This window comes from Carassius carassius, chromosome 6 (assembly GCF_963082965.1).
Source record: "Carassius carassius chromosome 6, fCarCar2.1, whole genome shotgun sequence".
Lineage (NCBI taxonomy): Eukaryota > Metazoa > Chordata > Actinopteri > Cypriniformes > Cyprinidae > Carassius > Carassius carassius.
In genome coordinates this window covers 39,194,732-39,216,202 of record NC_081760.1, presented here as the reverse complement: position 1 = coordinate 39,216,202, position 21,471 = coordinate 39,194,732, and the positions used below count along the sequence as shown (strand labels likewise).

General features: G+C 35.9%; 1 protein-coding gene across 1 annotated transcript in view; it reads right to left on the bottom strand.

The window, feature by feature from the left end:
• The window catches only part of LOC132141755 (polymeric immunoglobulin receptor-like), a 46,812-nt gene extending 32,727 nt beyond the window's left edge, over positions 1-14,085 (bottom strand). Inside the window, exons 1-5 of the mRNA XM_059551417.1 lie at positions 14,043-14,085; positions 13,656-13,955; positions 13,237-13,554; positions 12,839-13,153; positions 12,447-12,758 (exon numbers count right to left, since the gene is read on the bottom strand). Coding sequence (XP_059407400.1) covers positions 12,447-12,758; positions 12,839-13,153; positions 13,237-13,554; positions 13,656-13,955; positions 14,043-14,085 — 1,288 coding nt within the window. The remainder of the gene's footprint in view (positions 1-12,446; positions 12,759-12,838; positions 13,154-13,236; positions 13,555-13,655; positions 13,956-14,042) is intronic.
• Positions 14,086-21,471: the final 7,386 nt, after the last annotated feature.

Genomic DNA, 21,471 nt, shown 5'->3' with positions numbered 1-21,471 from the left:
GTGACAATATGATGTACATGAGGTGTACATGAGATACAGGGAACAAAAGGTGTTACATATACAGTACATATTATCATATTAACATTAACTGCCAGAGTGAGAGAGAGAGAGAGAGAGAGAGAGAGAGAGAGAGAGAAGGAAGAAAGTAAATAAAAAAAAAAGTCTTACAAAATGATTTTATATTATTTAATTAAATAATAAATACTTATTAAATGCATTTTAAGTTTTGGTTTCGGCCAAGTGTATCCAGAATTTTCGCTTTCGGACCAGCATTTGTATGTTGGTGCATCTCTATTTTAAATATAAGGTTAAATCATCAAATCTTGATCCAGCAATACAACGACTTCAAGACTAAATGGTGTACATTAGGGTGGGCGATCTGACAAATTTATATTGTGATTGATCTTGAAGATGTCCACGGTCTATTTTTCAAGTCAAGTGAATCGTAGAGATTGCAATCTTTTATGTCTTCATGATATTATCAAAACTACAAGAATAACTGCCGACTAGATGGTTATGCTGATTGCCCAGATTATAGCATGTGTATTGTGTCTTTCATGTGTGGTGATGTATTAGGGAAAAAAATTCAACATGAGCTAGCAGCATGACCGATAAGGAGCTGGTGCCAAAGAAGTACTGATTGAGCATTAGTGAGGAACATCTGCTTCAGAAAAACGAGACGAGCAGAAACTCAACAATTACTGTTGACTTCAGCCAAAGCCTGCAAAACAACTGCAAATAAAAGACATTAAATCTCTCAAGATATCAGCAGAGGACGACTAAACAACTCCACAAACAGCAGCAGCTTCACTCATTACTAACCAGGAGTGTGTTTCCTAAAAAACAACTATGGTTGCAAGTTCTGTCAATTTCAATAGAGTTCAGTGGAAATTACCACCATAATTCGCTAACGATGCTTTTGGGAAAGACATCTACATAAGTTTTTAACAGAGGCTTCATGTTGAGGTTTAACCTCAGTGACTTAGAGCCATTTCACCAGCAATTCTTAGTTTCTTTTGAGAAAACTAGGCTAAACCTTCCCTAAACATAAGTGTACTGTTAATATTAACTTACAGTATGTCTGTATACTAATAATATATATATATACACACATACAAAAAAAAAAAATTCTCCAAAGAACTAATTTGTCCTAATAAGAAGGTTTTAGGACAACTTTAGATTCATTTCAAATGATATATATATATATATATATATATATATATATATATATATATATATATATAGATATATATATATATATAGATAGATAGATAGATAGATAGATAGATAGATAGATATAGATACACACCCACACATGCATATACACATATGTACATAAACACACATACTTTACATATAGTGAGTTTGTGTGTATACATATACACGCATATATATATATATATATATATATATATATATATATATATACATACAGTATATATATTTACACACACACACATACACGTACACAGATAAACACTATATGTAATGTGTTTATTATACACACAAACACATACACACATATATATATATATATATATATATATATATATATATATATATATATATATATATATATATATATATATAATTAAATAAATGTATATATAATATAGAGTAGTCAAAATTAGAAATGGATCAAAAAAGTGAATCAAAGTTGTCTTTCAACCTGCTTCTTAGGAATTGGCCCGCCACTTCGGACCAGACTTCTCCAGACGATAGATGGATGTACTAGGGTCCCAGTTTCTGCAGCTCGGAGCTGATGGTACTGCTGGACATCTTCTAATTGCAGGGCAGGTAAGCATGATGTGCCTTTCATCTGCTGCAGTAAGTTTCTTTGGGTGACATTGCTGACCAGTCCTCAATTTCTTTGTGCTTCTTCAACAGAGCTTTGGCAGCACATCTGAAGCAGCGCATCCGTCTTGTGTCTTGTTGCTGCGTCTTGCCGTGGTATATGTTTTTTTTTAGCTGAGTTTGGCTGTTCCTCACCCAGTTCTGTTAATGTTAATATTACTGTATATATTGTGTGTATTTAAAATTTTATTTTGATGCTTTGGAAATGTTCTTATAACGTTTATGCCAATAAAACCCCTTGAATTGAATTATTTTTTGTGTGCGTTTAATTTTGGAGGGAAAAGGGGACTGCTCCGATAAGGTAAGGTTATGTTAAGACACATTCACATAAATATACACACATTCACAGCTAGTGAATATCAATGAATGCCAGAAGCTGCTCAGTTTAAGTCCAGAAAAAATGTCAACAGTGAAAAATATACAAGGCAACCAATTGCATTCAACAAAACATTTAATTAAACATTACATCCTGTGAGAGGGTAGATACATTTTCCTTGAATGTTCGGTCTTCAAAGAGACTCGCTTGACATCCAACAAGGAAGCTGTTAGTAATGCAATAGTTACTTGAATTTATGGGTATGGAGGGTCTGTTTTGCCTGTTTTCTGGTATCTTCTCTTATGTCTATACAAGTTTCATTGATTGTATATGTGTTATTCATATATTAGTCCAACCTATCTGCTTAAGGAAATCTTGAGAAAGATGTGACTTGTTTGTTGTAACTCTGGCACTTGACAATAATTTTGACTAATTATGGACAATATTATCTTCTATCTTACACTTACAGCCTCACCATCACCCCACCAGCTTCAGCACTCCACTGTTCAAATTCAAACCAGCTTCATCATCACTCCATTGCTTACAGGAACCACAAGCTCCCCAGCCTGGCCACTGCCCCACTCCCCACCGATAATCCATCCTGTTGAAAAACAAAACAACACACACATACAGTGACGGCTTACAGTTTATGGCTTTGTAAAAATTAAATCCCATTTGTTCGACAGCTGGAACTTAAATTACTGTGAGTCACTTTATCTAGGTATAAGTCTTGGTTTAGACTTGTTTTCACCTCCTAAAAGAGAGAAAAAAGTGAAATATTGTCAAATTAAATGTCATCAAAAAATACTTAATATTTACAAAGATGTATTCTGCTTTCATGTGTATACATTCCATTACACAAACGGGACTGTTAGATTAAAGTTCAATGTGTTACCAGAGCAGTAGTGTACATGTGCTTCTTTCATCAAAAATTTTAAGAGCCATGAACATGAGTTATGCAGCTGAAATTCTTCACTGTATTCTAAATAACAACTATTAAAATCATGACTTCAGTGTTTTGGTCAAAATTCAGTCTCAAATGGTTTCACATGTCAGCCTCTTCAATTTAAAAATAGATGAATAATCTTTCTTTTTGCAATTACACTTTTTATTTGCTGGGATCATCCACATTTATGCTACATATCCTATCATCACAATGCACTGTCTAACAAAGGGTCTGTGTAACTTTAATGACTAAATTAACCAAAGAACAACCTTGCAAGATACAAGTTAGCTATGTAATCTAGTTGAGCTAGAAAAAATAAATAAAAAACAAAAATTCTAGTTAAACTAGCTAAAGTTAATTGTAATCAGGTGTACTAATACGGTCGCAAACAAGTGTTAATCACTTTAACAACAAGTCTAATAACCAACGATAAACGTTGTATGCCAACGAAATTGAAGAAAATTTGAGGTAAATGAAAGTGAAAGTGAGAGTGAAAGTGAATTGACATTCAGCCAAGTATGGTGACCCATACTCAGAATTTGTGCTCTGCATTTAACCCATCCGAAATGCACACACACAGAGCAGTGAACACACACACACACACTGTGAGCACACACCCGGAGCAGTGGGCAGCCATTTATGCTGCGGCGCCCGGGGAGCAGTTGGGGGTTCGATGCCTTGCTCAAGAGCACCTAAGTCGTGGTATTGAATGTAGCCCATCATCAGATTATGGTAGCTAATATTAGTTAAGTGTTTGTTACTTAAGCAGCGATTAAGAATCTACCTACCTCAGGCTCCAATAAACATTAATAAAGCTGGCTACATAAAATACAACTATTATATAGATTCATGAGAGGTCGGCTAATGCGTTCAAATGTCGAAAATACAGTAATTTCATCAATTTACCAACGAGCGTACTTCAGAAAACATTGACAATGTGTGGAGTTCAGTGCTGGAACTATCAGTGTTTGGAACTATTGGCTGCTCCATGACACGCGCTACTTCCGCATTCCAAAGTTCCTTTGGCAGTCTATGGGAGTGTCGCAACTCTGTTTTTCAACAGCTCTGGTTTTAGCGTATGGGTCTGTCACGTGATTAAGGAATGACTCGACCCGAAGACTCATGAGATGAACTAATCAATTCTCTTTCCGGCTCAGATTGCATTGGGTTAGCGTATTGGGCTGTCACATGATTAAGGAACGAGTCAAAAACCCGATAGACCCGAACTATGAACTAATCAATTCTCTTTCCGGCTCAGACTGCATTGACTGACACAGGTGAATTACTACTAGCAGAACAGAACCTACAGAATACTGCACATGCGCGACTGAACGAATCATCCCCCGAGACGACTCGTTCTTCCAGAGTCACATTAAAGATTCGTTCAGAATGACACATCACTACTTTTACTGTCTGTGGAATATAAGCATTTGGATAGAGGAGGTGATGACTTTCTTGTGCTATTCCAGCCTTCTTTCTGAGGTGATTGAGGAATTTGTTTCCTTTTGGTCAAGTCAGTAAGTAGTGTTGTTGTGTTTTCATTCATTGTATGTTTTGGTGTTTACTTAATGTGTAATTCTTATATTGCATATGTATTTATCATTGAGACAAACATGCATGCTAATTGTGAATGTGTCTTTATTTAGATGTACTTTTATTCCTTGTTTTCTTTGAGGAAAGAGTTCAAAAGGTTTGCTTCCACAAACTGCCTACTTTTATTTGTTTGTTGCTGAACTCATGAACACTTGGGATGTTATACACAAACACAAAGAGCAGGTGGACTCTACATGTGTAGGACAGGAGGACTCTTTGTTGTATTAAGTTTGACTTGCTTATGTCAACATTGGATTAACACTAACATTGCTTTCCTGGAGTGGGTATTTTGGCATGGACATCATAAGATCATCAACCTTTACCAAATAGGCTTCATCATCATCAGCTAAGTTTTACCATTCTTATTTCTGGTTCATATCAGCCCAATATTGAACATTTCTTGGATATTTTATTTGTGATCACTTCATTTGATATTTTCTTTTTGGTGTTTTCTGTGCAATGTAAATGTTTGTGATGATTGATGCACAGCAAAATCCCCAGTGTTAATTTCACACTCTGAGTGTGGACACATATAAACACTGAAGCAGTGTTAAAAGTTACACTGAAGCAGAGTTGAAGTTAATGAGATAATTAAGAAGTTAATTGAGTTATGATTGACCATTATTGAAGACACCTGATGTTAACAAGCAGAATCACCAAACGAGAAAATCACAATTTGTGCGTCACCATTATAGTGGTCAGTGTTTGCTTTAGTTGTGATCTTGGCTTGTGACTTTTTACTTTTAAAATGTTTTTGGCAAGCCAAGAGCAAAAGTCATCAGGTGGTGATGATTATGTTTTAATGTAATCGTTGTTTGACCTGAATTACTGAACTAATTTACAGTGTTTTCTCTAAATAAAACTTCCATTATTGATTATAAGAGCTTTGATTCCACAATGAAAGAGTCTGCATTCTCTATACTGGCTGTTTTGTAGGCATCTTTTGCGAGTGATTCTGATCTTTTTTTTTATTAAAATTTTTGATTTTAGGCACTCAATGATAAGAAGAATCAGCGTATGAATCTCAACAACGGTGACAAACAGCATTTTCAGATAAACCGATCTACTCTGAAAATCACAAAACTAGATGCTAAAAATTCACATAAAAACAGCAAAAATAAAATATAGTTAGAAAAAAAAGTTAAAAAGACAGTTCAGATCATAATTTTTTCATGCCGCAATGCATGATGGGAGCCATGGATGAGTTTTTATTGGCTACAACATGCTTTTTTGATGGTCACCGTTGTTGTGATGCTCACGCTGATTCTTGATGTCTGTGTGTCTAAACCAATGATTTTTTATTTTTTTTTTAACTAGAACTAACTTTTAAAAACATTCCATATTATGCTGGATTGCTCCCTTTTTTCACTTAATTTATGTATACGTTAAAGAAACCTGAACTTACGCATTCAGGTCGCTCCATGACAATTAGCTCAACTCACAATCAATAGCACACATGATTGCCTTTGCTCTGGTTTGTATGTTATAACTCAGTTACCACAGCAACACAAAGTCTAAAGTTAATAACTGAAGGTTCAAGATGCCAACTAAAGCAAACACTGACCACTATAATGGTGACACACAAATTGTGATTTTCTTGTTTGGTGAGTCTGCTTGTTAACATCAGGTGTCTTCAATAATGGTCAATCATAACTCAATTAACTTCTTAATTATCTCATTAACTTCAACTCTGCTTCAGTGTTACTTTTAACACTGCTTCAGTGTTTATATGAGTCCACACTCGGAGTGTTAAATTAAAACTGGGGATTTTGCTATGTGGGGTTGCTGAATATAATATTTGTGTAATTCACACAAGTTTTGGTTGTGTTGCTTCATGTACTTTGTTGGGTAAATCCAAAGGAGATCGACATTCATTTAATAATACCAAGATTTAAGCTTTCCATCTTTACTCTGATATATAGCCATAAACTCAAAAAAGGGTAGCGGTTATAACTAAAATATAATCACTGACCACGGTTTAAGAATAAACTTAAAATCATGAAAATATAAAACTTAGTTTTTATATTCTAGATCAAGTTGTTCTCACTGAATATTTTCATAGAAACGTTCAATATCTCTACTGTCTGTGCTTTATTATAGTATTCCAGACACAATTTCACAAAATAATAGTTTAACAGTGAACTGACTCACTGTTTCTGTACTGTAGATTTAAAAGGCTTGGGGGTTATAAATGAAAAAAATAAAGCTAACTTCATAACCTCAGATACTTAATATATGATGACTTTTTCATCATCAACAAAAAACTCTTACCACCTGAGCTCTCTCTCTTTTGTTTCTCTTTATTGCAGTGTTTCACAAAAACACAGTTACAGTAGTCAGAGACAGGCTAATCGAAGAAGTAGCTGGACCAAGATCCCAACTAAACCAAACACTGTCCACCACAATGGTGACTTCAAATGAATCAAATATCAACATTTGAACCTCTTAATTCTCAATAAGAGCTTCTCTAGATGTCTGACAGAAATAAATCAATCTAATGATTCCATGTTTGTGGAGATGCTTGATCCTACTCTGCTGAGATCTTCAGAGATTTAATGTCTTTGATTTGCAGTTGATTTTACCACATGCTCAATTGTCAGTTATTGCATTATTTCATAAATATTATTTTATTTTCTTGATTTTAGGACAAACACAGTGTCTGGAAATTACATTGAAATAACATGACTAAATCTAATGCATCCTGAGAGTGTTGATTTGGTCCAGAAACAGTAAAAGTTATGCCTAAATGAACCTTAAATGATGTTGAAAAAATTTCTACTGACAACTCTTGAACTAGTTTTTAACCTTGAAAGGAGGTTTTGTGAACGTCTAAATCGGACGTGCAGAAGACGTCAAAAAAAGACCTCATGGCACCTTCTGGCTCCTCAGTGGACGTCTTTTCTCAGTGGGTATGCTTGTCAGAAGGAGGGACTTTGATGTAAATGACTTGTTTGAGAGGCAGGGTTAGATGACCTACAATATTGTACAGTATTTGAAAAATAATGTGTTTTTTGAACATTAAAGCATGTCAACATATTCTGTTATACAAAATACACAAAATATTTATCTTTAAAATAACATCATATAACCCCTTTAACAATACAAATATATAACATGTAAACCATTTTACAGACATTCTGTGATTTGTGGACATGCATTTTTTATTATTATTTATAAGTAAAACTTTCAAATCACACATGGATACTTTGTTAATCATAAAATGTTTTTCAGGCTTTTGTTAAAGCTCTTTATTGTCTTCTGCTCACAATAAATGTCAATCTTCTGTCTGAGTTCAGTCTCATGTGTCTCGCTGTGGGTTTCCTGAATAAAGCTGTTTAATCTTCACAATCAAACTAAACTTAGACCCTGAACCTTCACCAGTGTTCTGTGGCTTTGAGATGGACAGAAAAACTGCCTGTCCATCACGCACACACACACTTTCTCACAAACTTTCATGATAGCAATCAGTTAATTATGTTATTATACTGTATTTCTGGATGTATTTCTGGGATCTGGTATTTTAAACTAGATTCACTCACACTGCTGTTAATACTATTAATGTCTTCCTTTATTCTCTCTGTGTAACTATTCTGTATGTACAAATCTAAAGCAGGACAAATAGCATAGCATATAGCATATTTAAAGAAATTAAAACAAGCCATTTTAACAGTACTGACCAGAGTGCGAATGATGATTCTCAAACTTCATGTGTTTCATCATAAAGGTCTGTTTAAGAGCTGCTATTAAAGAGTCTTTATTAACTGTTAAAAGCTGCTGTATGTGGAAACTCTACAGTATCTTCTAGAAGTGTCAGTCAAGGGTTTATTTCCTGTTTTCACCACACCGTCACATAAACTGATATGACAAACTATTTTAAACATGTGAAAGAAGCAACATGAGCAGCAGCGGAAACTTTGAAATGTCTCATGATAAAGTGTCTCAACTGAACGACCCTCATCAAACCCAACAACTGCTCATTACTAAATTATGGATTAAAAGCAGATTTTATCAATGAACTTTGAATTTAAACAAATGTAAAAAAAAAAAAAAAAAAAAGGAAATAAAGAAAAACATTTTCTGTTTTGTAAAATACTGGTGTAAACTGAGTTAGTTGAATCTTTTGTGGTAAATGATTGTGGTGTAATACTCCTCTTCACTGAATCTGACTGTAGCTTCACTGAGAGACTCCTCATGCTTCTGGAAACTGACAGCAGTGTACAGGAGCTCATCAGAGGGGATTGTGGGTAATTCATCATGACTGTTTATTTTAGCTGATCCAGGATCTGAGAGAGAATCACGTCTGCTGTCTGCACATGATGACTGAATGCCGATAAACTAGAGAGAAAGTACATTAAAAGAATGGCAGCTGCACTGTAAACCCTAATGTTGTCTTGACTTAAAAAATCAAGTAATGTTGACTAAACATTACTTAAAATTTTGCGTTTTGGCCCTGTCATTTAAAAATATGAGTTAATTTAACTAATTTACCTTCAAAATGCATAAACTTAAGATTTCAAGTGTTGTGAGCTCAAAATCATGAGTAATCCTTTGGAAAAACTCAACGTCACTCTGTTCTTCCTTTAATGTGATTGGCCATGGAAGGAATTCTGCCTAGCAACAAGAGAACAAAAGCACTGATTGGTGGATTACAAAATTCGTCCTTTTGGTCTGTTTGGTTTGCTGAACTACATTTCAAGAGGACGTTTTTTTTTAGTGTATTATGTTAGGTGAGTAAAGTTCTGTAGATATAAAGTTGTCTTGCATGATTTCTACTAGTGAAATATGTTATCCTTGTGGTACGTGATTTTGATATGGTATGATTATTGAAACGACAACTTATAGTATTTGATGAAGTGGCCCAATCGTTTTCCTTTGAGAGAAAGAACATGGCAGCTAATGTTACTGCTTAACTCGTTAGACCAATACACTGGAAACCCTAATAAGTTGACTGAACTAAATTGATTGAGTAAACTCGTTGCCTCAATTTAATTGAGTAATGGAGTTTCCCAAAACTTACATATTTAAGTTTATTTAACTTGACACTTTTGTAGAAAACCCTAATAAGTTGACTGAACTAAATTGATTGAGTAAACTCGTTGCCTCAATTTAATTGAGTAATGGAGTTTCCCAAAACTTACATATTTAAGTTTATTTAACTTGACGGTTTTGTAGATTGTACTTAAATCACTCAGTTCACCAAACTTGGTGCTTATTTAATGTACTTAAACGATTATGTTCACTTAACTTGGTATTAATTTCAAGTGTACTTATATATTTAAGTTAACTCAACATGTAAATTTAACTAAAAATTATGTTCTTATTTTTGATCGCACACTTTTTGCACACTGAAGTAAAACAAATAACAGCATATTTAAACTTTGACCTTTTGACAAAATGTCACAATATTTATGAAAATACAGTAAACCCTATACTGCACTGTAAAAAAAAAACAGTTGTGTCAACTTAAAATAAAAATAAGGCAACTTATCGCTAGCGCTTTTTTGAGTAAACTTAACAAAAAATTACTATGTTTGCGTATTTTAACATCAACCTAATCCATTGGGCAAAGTTACGTCCAGTGGACATCTTTTTATGTCTTTGCAGACCTTGAAAAGATGTCCACTGAGGAGCCAGAATATTTTTATGATGTCTTTTTTTAAATGTTTTTTAAATGTCTTCTGTACGTCCGATATAGACGTTCACAGATCCTCCTTACAAGGTTCTGTGACTTTATTTCTGTCAGACATCTAGAGAAGCTCTTATTGAGAATTAACAGAGGTTTAAATGTTGATTCTTTATACATTTGAAGTCACCATTGTGGTGGAAAGTGTTTGGTTTAGTTGGGATCTTGGTCCAGTTACTTCTTGTGTAAGCTTGTCTTTTGCTGCTGTAACAGTGTATTTTAAAACACTGTTTTTGTTGTGAAGAAAGACAAATTTAAAAGAGCTCAGGTGTTATCAGCTCTTGCCGATGTTGGCTTGTCTCTTGCTGCTGTAACTTGTGTGTTGTAAAACACTGCTATTGTGGCAATTACAGTTGAGATCAAACATGCACATCTTGCTTGTAATGGTAATAAGTTAAAATAAAATGTATTGCTGCAACTGTGGATTCACTTTTATGGATAGAAACCTAGTACATAAAATAATGTACTTACTTTTTGAAAACAGATCACATCGTCACAAACAGACATCAAGATTTTGGATATGCATCACATCAATGGTGACAATCAGAACAAAAAAGGCTGTAAAATAAGGATGAGTTTGTGCTATGGAGCTCTTTTGTTTGTCACCGTTGTTGTGATGCATATGCTAAATCTAGAAGTCTGTGTGTGTGAGTACTTGATTCTTTTACTCAAAATATTTCAAATGCATTCATTCTGTCCATCTTCAAGATAAGTATTTTGCTCTTGGTGCCTGTTATAAATATCAAACAAAACTTATTTTATGATCTCAAATACGTATTATGTGATGACTTTCTCATCAACAAAAAACATCTGATTACACCTGAGCTCATTTAATTTTGTCTTTTTTCACCACAAAAACAGCGTTTTAAAATACACCAACTCAGCAGCAACTGGACCAAGATCCCAAATAAACCAAACACTTTCCACCACAATGGTGACTTCAAATGAATCAAGTATCAACATTTAAACCTCTGAGTGATTTAGGTAGAGTCTACAAAAGCATCAAGTTAAATAAACTTAAATATGTACATTTTGGGAGACTCCATTACTCAATTAAATTGAGGCAACAAGTTTACTCAATCAATTTAGTTCAGTCAACTTATTAGGGTTTTCAGTGGTGGGGAAGTTTTTGAGGAGGCTGAGGTGTAAATTAAAATTGATAATTAGCTGTGACACCACAATATCACACTTGTGATTATCGCAAAACTGTATAATGCACTACTAAACATGGATAAAGACATAATAACTGACAATACTTTATAAAAGATTATAACTTGTTTTTATAGCGCCTGTAAAGCAGCTTCTGAAGGCAAGAGAAGCTTGTGAGGAGTGTAAGTATAGAAGTGACAAGAGGTCAGAGCAAGGACTTTACAATTGGAGTAATGTGTTAATTACACTGTGACTCACCATTGTATCTTTCTCTCTTTTTCTCTTGTCTGATGTCGAGGTTCTTCCTGATTAACCCCAAAAAATCAATCAGAAAGTGAAAGACAAACTCGATCAACATTAAATGTCAGCAGCATCTGAGACAGAAACTCATTGAGTGATTGAGATTATCTGAATCAGCTCAGAGACACTCAAACTATTCAGTTAAACGATTCAAGAGATAAATATTGAAACCAAGTGTCACCTCGTCTCTTGTGTCTTAATTTGCACAAAGTCAGAGTGAATCCAGCGATCAGCAGCAGAATCACACACACACTAATAATGATGATCATGGGGTAATCTGAGAATAAAACACACAAACACAGTCCAGAGATAAATTATATACTTCACAATATAGCTACACAATTATTAAAATGTATGATGTTCATACTCTTTCCTATTCCAACATAATTGTCTGTTTTAACATTTTCTATTCAATAAATATGTATAGGACTCAGTTTGTAATGTCTGATGACCTGTGATCTCTGTCATTAAGTGACTAGTATTGGATTAGCTTCCATTTCTCACTTCTGGAGTTACTTTGAACAAACAAACATGAACATTTAACAAGAACAACTTTTGTTATTGAATCTATATCTATTCAAATAAGATCATGTGAATGGACTCACTGATGAGGTTGAGCTGAATTTGAGTGTTCAGGGAGATGAAAGTCAGATGTGTGTCTCTGGTTTCTGCTCCACACCAGTAAACTCCAGCATCTCTCACACTCACATTACTGATGCTCACTGTAACAACTCTCTCTTCATTTCTCTCTGATGAACCACTCATTTCTGTCACTTTAGATGAGCTGATGCTTTGGCAGATGTGATTATCATCCTCTTTGCAGAAATGAACTTTATGCTCCTTTGGGATCAGACAGATGATGTTGACTTCTCCACCAAGAGACACAGATTCAGTCACACGCTTTGGATAGTTTACATCTGTTAACCAAGAGAAATTGCATACAAATCAGAACAGATTCTCCAAATATACAAAAGCAAAAGTATCTGAAGTTCCTCACCATGTCTGACGCTCAGCTGTATCTCAGTGAAGCTCTCAGTATAGTCAGATACTTTCACTCCACACCTGTATGTTCCTTCATCTGCAGCTTTCAGCTCTCTAAAAAACACCATCAAGACTCCTGCTCTGGTGTCGTCATATAAAGAAACATCTCCATTCTCCATCCATTCACCCTGAACTCCTGGATTCTTCCTCTCTGAACATCCGTCTGATTCTTTACAGATGTATTTTGGGTTGGTTTTGTATTGAGGATGTTCACACTTGATCATCAAACGACCTCCTGAGGAGCTGCTCACTCTAGACACGCCCACTTTAGCTGTCAATCACAATTATCACTAAATCTGGGTTAAACATTTTTTTTATTATTGTTTGCAAATTTTGAATGCTTTCTCTGCTCACTCATAACATGAAGATGAACAGTATTAATAATGGAGTAAGTGTATGATTGTTTGTCGATCCAAACTCCACATAAATAAACTCCTCCATCATCTGGTGTCACAGCAGTCATTCTCACACTGAAGATGTTTTTATGTTTGTCATCAGAAATACTCAATCTTTCTTTCTTCTTCCATCTGCTGTAAATCATCTCAATGGAGTCTTTTTCTTCTTTGAATATGATCTTAGGATCATTAATATGATTCTGTGAATATTCACAGCTGAAATTGGCAGTTTCTCCAACATTCACCATCACTCTCCTTGACACTTTACAACATGAATCTGTGATATTTTTCAAAGATAAAAAAATAAATAAAATGATTAAAAATACATGATATTACTATATTTATTAAACAAAGACTTTGATCAAAAAAATGACTGACCTTCTTCTTTCACATTCACAGTCACATATATGCGCTGGTTCTGAAGAACATCAATTGCGTATCGTCCAGCGTCTTGTGTCTTTATTTCTCTGATGTAGATCATGAGGTTTCCATCACTGTTTCGATAAAGTGTGAATCTTCCTTCATTAATCCATTTATCGTGTTTCTTATCATTTATTATTACACTCCACTCAGGTAATTTGGCCATATATTTATCAGAGTCACTGAACCAAAGTTTCCCAGAATCCACCAGAACACTTCCTCCAGAATATCCAGTTACATCGATGTCTTTTTCTGCAGCTGTCAATCAGATTGATACTGTGATCAGAAAGATGATGAACAGAAAACAGCATCATTACTGCAGTGATGAAAGAGAAAAGCTCTGACCTGAGATCAGGTAGAAAGTGAGGAAGATGAGGAGGATCTTCATTGTGAGTTGAGTTCAGTCTTCTTTCTGCTGAATGATCTCTGTGTGAATCTCTCTGTCTCTACATCTGTCTGCTTTAGTTACTTCCTCTTTATTCAGCTCTTTATCAGTAATGAGCAGCTTTACTGGCTCCTCCCACCATCAGCACTGACTGAATATCACATTAATCACACTGAAAGAGCGCCACCTAGTGGAGATACACTGTCTGATACTGAGATCATTCACAACCCATTCTCACTCCAAAGGAGTCAAATACCAAAGCATGATCAAGCGCCCCTAGCGTCACTTTTATATGGAAGAATGTGCCTCTCGGTGTCGAATATCGACGCACTACTTGCTTCATTGCTTTCAGTGGGAAACTTTTGGCGTCAGAATTTCGACGCTAGGACATGAGATGTTTATCGCTATGAAATCACGTTCAAGAAGTCTCATTCAGCACACATCGCGATACTTGCTATCAGTTCCACAGTGAAGTGACATTCAGCCAAGTATGGTGACCCATACTCAGAATTTGTGCTCTGCATTTAACCCATCCGAAATGCACACACACAGAGCAGTGAACACACACACACACACACTGTGAACACACACCCGGAGCAGTGGGCAGCCATTTATGCTGTGGCGCCCGGGGAGCAGTTGGGGGTTCGATGCCTTGCTCAAGGGCACCTAAGTCGTGGTATTGAAGGTGTAGAGAGAACTGTACATGCACTCCCCCCACCCACAATTCCTGCCGGCCCGGGACTCGAACTCACAACCTTTCGATTGGGAGTCCGACTCTCTAACCATTAGGCCACGACTTTGGGTGAGTTTGGGTGAGTTTGGGTGAGTAATCGTAAATACGCTCTTTCAATGCCTTTTATAAAAATGTATTCTGCTTCTTTAATAATCAGATTAGCGCCATATGTTTAATCGCTTTATTATATCGGTCATTCGCGGCTGTCTTTGAGTTTCATTGTGTTTAAATAAATCAACACAGCTGCTAATTAGTGTGATTAAACTCTGTCACGTGACGTGCCATATATCTTTGATCCGTTTTATATTAATTTCAGGTTCAATGATGTAAGTTGTATTTGTAGTAAAATCATGGTAATCACGACACTTACAATAGTAATAAATGAAATGTGAAGTTAAAACACAGTAAACGGGACATTTACCATGTTTTTACCACAGTACCTGTAGTTTTACTATGGTATATTAGTAATCAATACAACAATACAATAATCACCAAACCATCTATGTTTGTATCACTGTAATGTTAGTGTTTTTATGTGCTTTTATATGACAGATATCACAGTAATCATATGTTCTGTACCATGCTTTTAATACCTGTTATGGTAAATCCAAAAAAAATAAAACAAATTAAAAATAAATAAATAATAAAAAATGTATTTTTTCATCTTGCAGTTCATTCATATCAGTTTATATCTAAATATTTTGCTCACAAATCATTATTAACATTCTGTATATAATTCAATTTTATTTTCTCTCCCCTTTCTTATTATTTTTATTTTTAGCTGAAAAGACGTAAAGGAAGCAGTCAGCCCAGTGGTGTTTCTGGAGAGGTATTCCTTCAGAAATGGAGAAGACAGAAAGCTGCGGAGGCAGACATTTGCAGCAGTAAGTCTGTGATAGTTTGTCTCTTTTATCAAACATTCCTGCTGTTATCATTTGTACAGCATTTGTTGTTTCTTAAACTGTTGCACTGTCCAAATAGGCCTTTTTCACGGAAGTTAGAACGCACATCCGGTTCAGCGTTTGTTGTGTAAAGTGACTTCCGGTCAAAATAACAATGGCTGAAGCTACATCGACGTGTTACTGTAGTGTCCCTTATTGTAAAAATAATAAGCAGCGGCAACCATATTTAAGTTTTCATGGTTTTCCTAGCGATAAATGTCTGAGAAAGAAGTGGATACATGCTATTAGACGAGTAGAAGGACCGAAGTTTACGATCCTTAGAGGCAGCACATTTGTGTGTAGCCGGCACTTTATCAGTGATGATTACACTGCCGCTACTGGCCGTAAGCGCCTCAGAAAAGGGGTTGTCCCGTCCTGCTTTATTTGGAACAACTGGGGAGAAACTTCACGTGAGTCTGTTTACAAACGAGTTAGAGTTCAAACCATACCATCTGACGACACCCAAGACGATGAAGTGGTTTCTGAGGTGACCGCTGAAGCAGATCATGACTATGCAGTCACTCCTCTTCCAGGTAAAGTTAACGTTATGTTTATGCATTTCTAAAAACAAATTATTATGCAACTTTCCCGTTATGTTATATTATATTAAATATATTATTAAAGCCTTTATTACATTTATGTCCTTTCACTTTCAAGTCATATTATCATTTTAATACATTTTGACACAAATTACTGTTCCAGGAAGATATCAGCATACTTTATTTCTCAAATTAATGCTGCCACAACTGAGCAGTAATAAAATTAAGATAAACAAAGTCTTAAAATGATCTAAAATTACCATTATAATAAACATTTGTTTTGAATCATAATAAATAGCCAGATAATTATATATATATGAATTTGTAAATCAGGCAGGTTGTATTACTGAACAACAACTTTGAGATATGGACACAGGGTCAGAGTGGGCAAATATCTAATTTTAGGTATAATATGTAGCTATAATAATTTTTGTTAACATAAGTAATTAATAATGGTTTGCCACTGTAATAAACTTTTTTTGTGTGTGTGAATCTAGGTGCACAGGATGGAGCAGCTGCACGAATACAGGATTTGGAAGCTGAAGTCAGAAAACTGGAAAGTGAGGTCATGCAGCTGAGAATAGGCCACTCTCTGTCCCAGTTTCAGAGATTCTGTGCTTCAGATGAAGACATACGTTTTTACACCAGGTTTCCATCTGAAGAGGTCTTCCAAGCATTCTGGAAGTCTATTGAGCCCTCAGCATCCATGCTGGTCTACTGGTCTAGGGCCCAGAAGAAAGGACAGGCAACTGCTGTGGAAGCTTCTCACAGTCATCACCGCAGCTTGCCACTGATTGATGAGTTTTTTTTGTACTCATGTCGTGTTGCTGCAGGACTGAAGGAGAAAGTGTTGGCTGACATTTTCAAAGTAAGTGTCTCCACTGTTAGCCGCATCATCATAACTTGGGCCAATTATCTTTATCTTGTCCTGGGATCACTGCCCATATGGATGAGCAGGGAGCAAGTGAATGCCACATTGCCAGACAAATTTAGGCAGTTTTGTCCAGAGGTGAGGGTCATCATTGACTGCACAGAGATAAGATGCCAGAATCCATCTTCACTCACGCTCCAGTCTGAGGTGTTCTCCTCGTATAAAAACACCACTACCTTCAAGGGGTTGATCGGTATTGCTCCTTGCGGAGCAGTTACATTTGTTTCCAGCCTGTACACAGGTTCCATCTCTGATCAAGAGTTGACAAAACAGTCAGGGATTCTTGACTTGCTGGAGCCTGGTGATGCTTGTATGGCTGACAAAGGATTCACCATTGAAAAGATGCTGGCAGAACGGGGGGCAAACTCATCATACCACCTTTTAAAACAGCAGCTCAGTTCAGCAAAGAAAATGCAGAGAGAACACAAGCCATAGCTCGTCTTCGAATTCTTGTTGAGAGAGCCATCAGAAAAGTGAAGGAGTTTCACATCTGGGACACCACTGTACCTTTAACCTTATCTGGAACAGTTAACCAGCTGTGGACTAACTGCTGCTTAATGAGCAATTTTCAGTGGCCGCTTGATGTCAAAGGTCACAAAGGGGTATGTCCATCATAGCCTTTTTTATTTTAAAGGGATAGTTCACTTTAAAATGCAAATTCTTTCATCATACTGTATACTCACCCTCAAGTTGTTTAAACCTGTATGAATTTCTTTCTTCTGCTGAACACAAGGGGAGATATTTTTGAAGAATGTCAGTAACCAAACAGTTACAGTTAACTGTTTGGTTACTGACATTCTTCAAAAATATCTCCCCTTGTGTTCAGCAGAAGAAAGAAATTCATACAGGTTTAAACAACTTGAGGGTGAGTATGAAAGAAATTTGCATTTTAAAGTGAACTATCCCATAAAGAGTGACTTATGTAATATGTATTATATCTTAATGTTACACCTCTTGTATTATATCTTAATGTTACACCTCTTGTATTATATTTTTCACATTGTATAGTTTAATAGATGATTAGTATCAGCTGTGCATTGTTGAAAAGGTAACAATTGTAGTTTCATAAAACATTTATTGACAATCATATCTCAGTGTTAAAACATACATTTATACAAATATAAAATCTTGAAATCATCAGAACAATTACATCATAAATAAAAATGATTTACAAAAAAATCCACTTTTCTTTTTTACAGGATTAGTAGTATACAGTGCAAATAGGCATATCAGATACCCCCCTTAAGATATTCATCTATGTAAGCACCAAAGTAGTAGAGATCCAGATTTTCTCTCATCTGAGCTATCATGACATTATCCCTCCACACTCTTTGAACTGTCATGTCCTCTTCAGTGTCAGTGATGAAGTCACACCAACTGAGTCCAGTTACAGCCAACTGACCTTGAACCTGCCAGTAATATTTATGAGATTTTTTCAGGGTTGCCTGTCCATTCTCAATTTTAATATGCCCAACCTCAGAAACTGTAGTGACATCTGGGCACTTCACTTCAGCAAGCCCGAAACAGGGATCTGCATTAGGGTCAAAAACTTTGGCATCAGGACTGGCACCAAGGTAGGACGCGTCTGGGTGCACCACGAAACCACAAGGTGAGACATTTACATTGAACAGTTCAGAGTAATATTCCAGCACCTCAGGTTCCCTGTCCAGGCCTCTCTTCATTGCCTTCGTTTGCTTTACACCCTTGAGTATTCGCCTTGCTAGTGCCTGGGCAGATGTCTCCCCTCGCACATGAGAAACCTCATAAAATCTGCTCGCAGTCACTCTAGGTTTGCGCATATTTTTCCACTGTGGACACTCAGATTGCTCCTGAGTCCGCTCCTCGATTATAACTGCCAACTCTTGTGTGACACTTAGGCTCTCCAAATGGAAGAACTGGTGGCAGTTTGCCACGAAGTGCAAGCTCCTCGGAAATTTAGAACCGTTAATAGGGAGTTTAGGGTACACAGGAGCATCTGGATGTTTAATGTGGTTTTTGGTCACAACAGGTGGGCACTGGTAGGAGAGCACTGAACCTCGAGGCACAGGACCAAATCTGGAGTCCACCAAAACCAGTTCTGATAAATCAGTAAGGACGCAGGAAATCAGAGGTTGGGGAGTGAGTCCTTTGACAGCTTCTCCAATAGCCAGTACTGCTGGGTCAGGGAAGTGACCTAAAACAAATTATACGTTTAGGAAACTTCATCACATGGGTATTAAATTTGTTATGTGCTGTTATACCATGATGATCTGTCTGAATACTCGATTCTTATTGGCTGGAAGTGTGCAGTAAAACAGTTTAATCCACAGATAGTTCCAGCCAGTTTAATCATCGTTCTATATTAATGTGCTACTTTCATTAAAACAGAGATAGATTTTATCTCTATCACATCAAATTTAATTACTAAAAGTCTATTTCAATAATTAAAATAAATGCTATAATTAATGTAAAAAAGTGTAAACCTCCATGTTGTACATTAAAATAGTTTTATGCAAAGCTTGATTATTTATTATGTAATGTAACATGCATATTTATTGAATGAAAAGTTTCTTTGTTACCTGTGTATGCTCTGTAGAGTGTAGATTTGCATACACTTCTGGAAGACGTCCTTGGCTTTCTAACCACCAACTGAGCTGTAGTCTCTGCAGAAACCCCCTGAAACATTTATAAGTATATTTTTAATTAACTGTCAGTAATTTGCTAAACTAATGTATAGCTAGTTGTATTGTTACCTGTGTTCTTGGTCTATGCCATGTTTGCAGAGTATCTGTGCATGCCGTAGTTGGTGGTACTGTCTGCATCTGCATCATGCTGAAGTGCGCAGTTTGAAAAAGCATAGCAACCTGATGATTGCATAAAGCTTTGCCTGCAGTACATGTGCATGACAAGCTAGTGAACTCAACAGGCACTGTGTCAACATTCAATGTGCTCTAAAGTAAAAGACAAAATCCAATATCAGTATATTTTAATATAGCAAGTTTAATACTAGACTATAGAACATTCATGAAAACATAATGAAAAAATTATTTGAGGAGAAACCCCCTCAAAATAGAAAACTGCAACCGCAGTAAGAACATAAAAACTTCCCCTTTCACTGTAAGCTTTATAGCTTCAATACAGTACTGCATCACTTTTGAAAAGTGCAAGTACGGGTGATGTCATGTAAGGTGTAGAAATTCTGAACTTCTAGTGTAAGGGTTTAGTTTTTATCATAACAGGTTTCACAGACAAGACATTATAAAATGCACAGCCTCAGACTAAAATGCATGTTTGAGCTGTTTTAACTGAAAGCATATCTTAAAATAGGCCAGTATCATTGTTTTGTCTCAACATGCGCACCAGTTTTTCTTTCTAAGGCATATTTATTAAAGAAGAAAAGCTACTTAAACGTTCTAATTGAACTAAAGCCTAATCCTGGCTAAACACTGTCTGTGAAACCAAGCCTTCATTTCTTATCAAACCTGCAGAGAATGTGGCTCCTCACGCTTCCTCATCGACCTATAACACCTACACCTCACGATAATCTCCCTGTTTCTCACACTCGACACTGAATATTGCATGACAAAAAATGAACAATCACATTAAATGTTATTAAGACACATTTTCTGACTATTTTTTATCTGTTTAAAAATTGGCTTTATATCAGTTCTTGAATAAAGTTATTTTCCAGCTTAATTTGTAGTAGCCTAAAGTAGGCTACTACAAATTAAGCTGGAAAATAACTTTATTCAAGAACTGCTATAAAGCCAAAACAATCTGTTATTTTAAACTATCCTTGTATCTCTGTAAAGCCGCTTTGAAACAATCTGCATTGTTAAAAGCGCTAACGTTATATAAATATAGATGACCTGACAATGGTATAAAGGTAAGTTATGTGTAGAAATATCACGTTAGCAAAAGCATGCTAATGTATGTTTCGTTCCTTACCTTCGTAATTGAAGATGTAGTTTTCGTGGAAGAACTTGTACCCTTAGTTGAGTTTTGAGTGCGGAACGATTGAATTAAGTTCGACTAGCCGAAAAACATCCGCGGATGTCATTGACGGAATATTCTTCAGGGAAGTTGTGAAGAGCGCGCCTGTCTCCATTTCGACCGGAAGTCACTTAACACAACAAACGCTGAACCGGATGTGCGTTCTAACTTCCGTGAAAAAGGCCTATACCCACACTTGCCATCTTTGCACTTGACCACTTGATTACTTATTTGACGTCTTTCCTGTATTTGGCCTAGTGTTCGAGTGAGCAT